Source organism: Triticum urartu, chromosome 6A (genome assembly GCF_056163025.1).
Source record: "Triticum urartu cultivar PI428250 chromosome 6A, HENAU_Tu73, whole genome shotgun sequence".
NCBI lineage: Eukaryota > Viridiplantae > Streptophyta > Magnoliopsida > Poales > Poaceae > Triticum > Triticum urartu.
In genome coordinates this window covers 187,338,213-187,340,113 of record NC_141878.1, presented here as the reverse complement: position 1 = coordinate 187,340,113, position 1,901 = coordinate 187,338,213, and the positions used below count along the sequence as shown (strand labels likewise).

At 56.2% G+C, this 1,901-nt stretch overlaps 1 protein-coding gene across 1 annotated transcript; it reads left to right on the top strand.

Annotated features, from left to right (window-relative positions):
* Positions 1 to 900: 900 nt before the first annotated feature.
* Positions 901 to 1,374, top strand: LOC147964687 (uncharacterized). The gene has a single exon (XM_087530108.1). The coding sequence runs from the start codon at positions 901 to 903 to the stop codon at positions 1,372 to 1,374; it is 474 nt and encodes a 157-aa protein (XP_087386234.1).
* Positions 1,375 to 1,901: the final 527 nt, after the last annotated feature.

The following is a 1,901-nucleotide window of genomic DNA, read 5'->3' as shown; positions in this document are numbered from 1 at the left end:
TATTATACGTTTTTTCCGACATCGTATGCAAAAGTTATAGCCGTTTTACATTTTCCCTACATTTTTTGCAAAACATGTCCAAATTTAAGTTTTTAAATTTTCCTAACTAGTAGATGTAGTAACATAACTACCTCTCGAAGGATTTTAAATTTTGAAGTTTCTATCATTTTCTTTTGCTTTTTACAAAACTGAAAAGGCGATGCACCGGGGGGTAGGATTTGAAAATTGCAGCATTAGTACCGGTTCGTGGCACAAACCGGTACTAAAGGTCTCAACCCCATTAGTACCGGTTCGTGGCACGAACCGGTACTAATGGGCATCGCACCCTTTAATATCGGTTCGTGCCACGAACCGGGACTAAAGGTCCCATTTGAATCGGGAGTAATGTCTGTATGGTGCCCTCGCCGCTTGAACCGGGACTAATGCTCACATTAGTTCCGGTTCGTAATGCAACCGGGATTAATACTTTTTTCTGGCTGGACCAAAGCCCATTTTTTTACTAGTGTGTTGTAGTGTGCACGCATGACCTTTTGACAGTGCTTAGAGCATCTCCAACAGCCGCGTCAAAAGATGCGCACGCGGGACGTTTTCGCGTGCTCCAGCGATGGCGCGAAACTAGCGCGCGGGAAATGATTGCGCGCGCGGGGGAAAAGGCGGCCGCTCGCGCGTTACATTTGGCGCGCCGCGTCCGGCGCGCCTATAAATTGCAGCGCCTCCGCCGCTCTCTCCATGGCCCTTTGCCGCTCTCTCCGTCTCTCCATCGCCCCCCGCCGCGCTCTGCCGCCGACACGCCATCACCGCGCCACGATGCCGCCTCGGCCCCGGGGAGGTACGGGCTACCGCGACGTCCGCGTGCATCCGTCCGGCACCTACTCCGCCGAGATTTGATCGGGCGGCGGCATGCGGCTTCGTCTCGGAACTTTCGACACCGCCCAGGAGGGCGCCCGCGCGTACCTCCTGCGGTCCCGTCAGGACATGAACTTCGCCGACGTGGCGACGCGGGAGCGCGCACAGGAGTTGGCGCCTTTCCCGCGGCTTCTCACTGACAAGGATCATCGCAAGCACCGGAGGCGGGAGCATCGTCTCAGGCTGGCCGAGATGGACGAGCAAGCCATGGCGCTGTGGAGTCATCGCTTCCGGGAAGACACCAACGAGGAACAGTTCTTCGCTCAGAGGAGGGCGAGGAGGGCGAAGAGGAGAGAGGAGCGAGCCGACTATCGCGAGGACAAGCGAACGCGGAAGGCGGTCGCTAAATACAACCAAGCGCTAGGAGATGCGTCCTCTTGGAACTCCGATGACAAGCGGTTCCTTGACGCCTACACTCCGACGTCGGAGGAGGACATCACTGAGACAAAGTCCGAGTCGGACGAGTAGTAGTAGGAGAACTATCTACGAAACCAAATATGTAGTAGGAGAACTATCTACAAAATCAAATATGTAGTAGAAAAAATTAAAATATAGCGCGCCTGCTGGAGCAGCGTGGGCGCGCTTAATTTGCAGCGGCCGCTGGAGCCAGCACACCGCTGCACGCAAAAACTGATTAACCCGCCGCTATATCGTGACTTTTAGCGTGCGGCGCGTTGCGCGGCTGTTGAAGATGCTCTTAGTTTTCTTCTAGCGGTGCTGCAGACGGAGGCTGCGGCTTGCAGGTGTACCAGAAGAAACGGCGGAGTCAAGCCACGACCGCGGGTAGCGAGCCGGCGGCGATTCTGCAACAAGGGTGGCTCAAAGCGAAGCCAGCGGAGGCGCAGAAGTAGGCCGGAGCGAGACCGCCGGTGGCCCGGGGCGTCACGACGGAGGTCGGCGGCTAGAGGGTGTTACAGCTCGACGAAAACCAGAGCAAGACCGGGGTGGTTTCAGAGGCACTCGCCAAGGTTCAAGGCCATGATAGAGACGGCCGC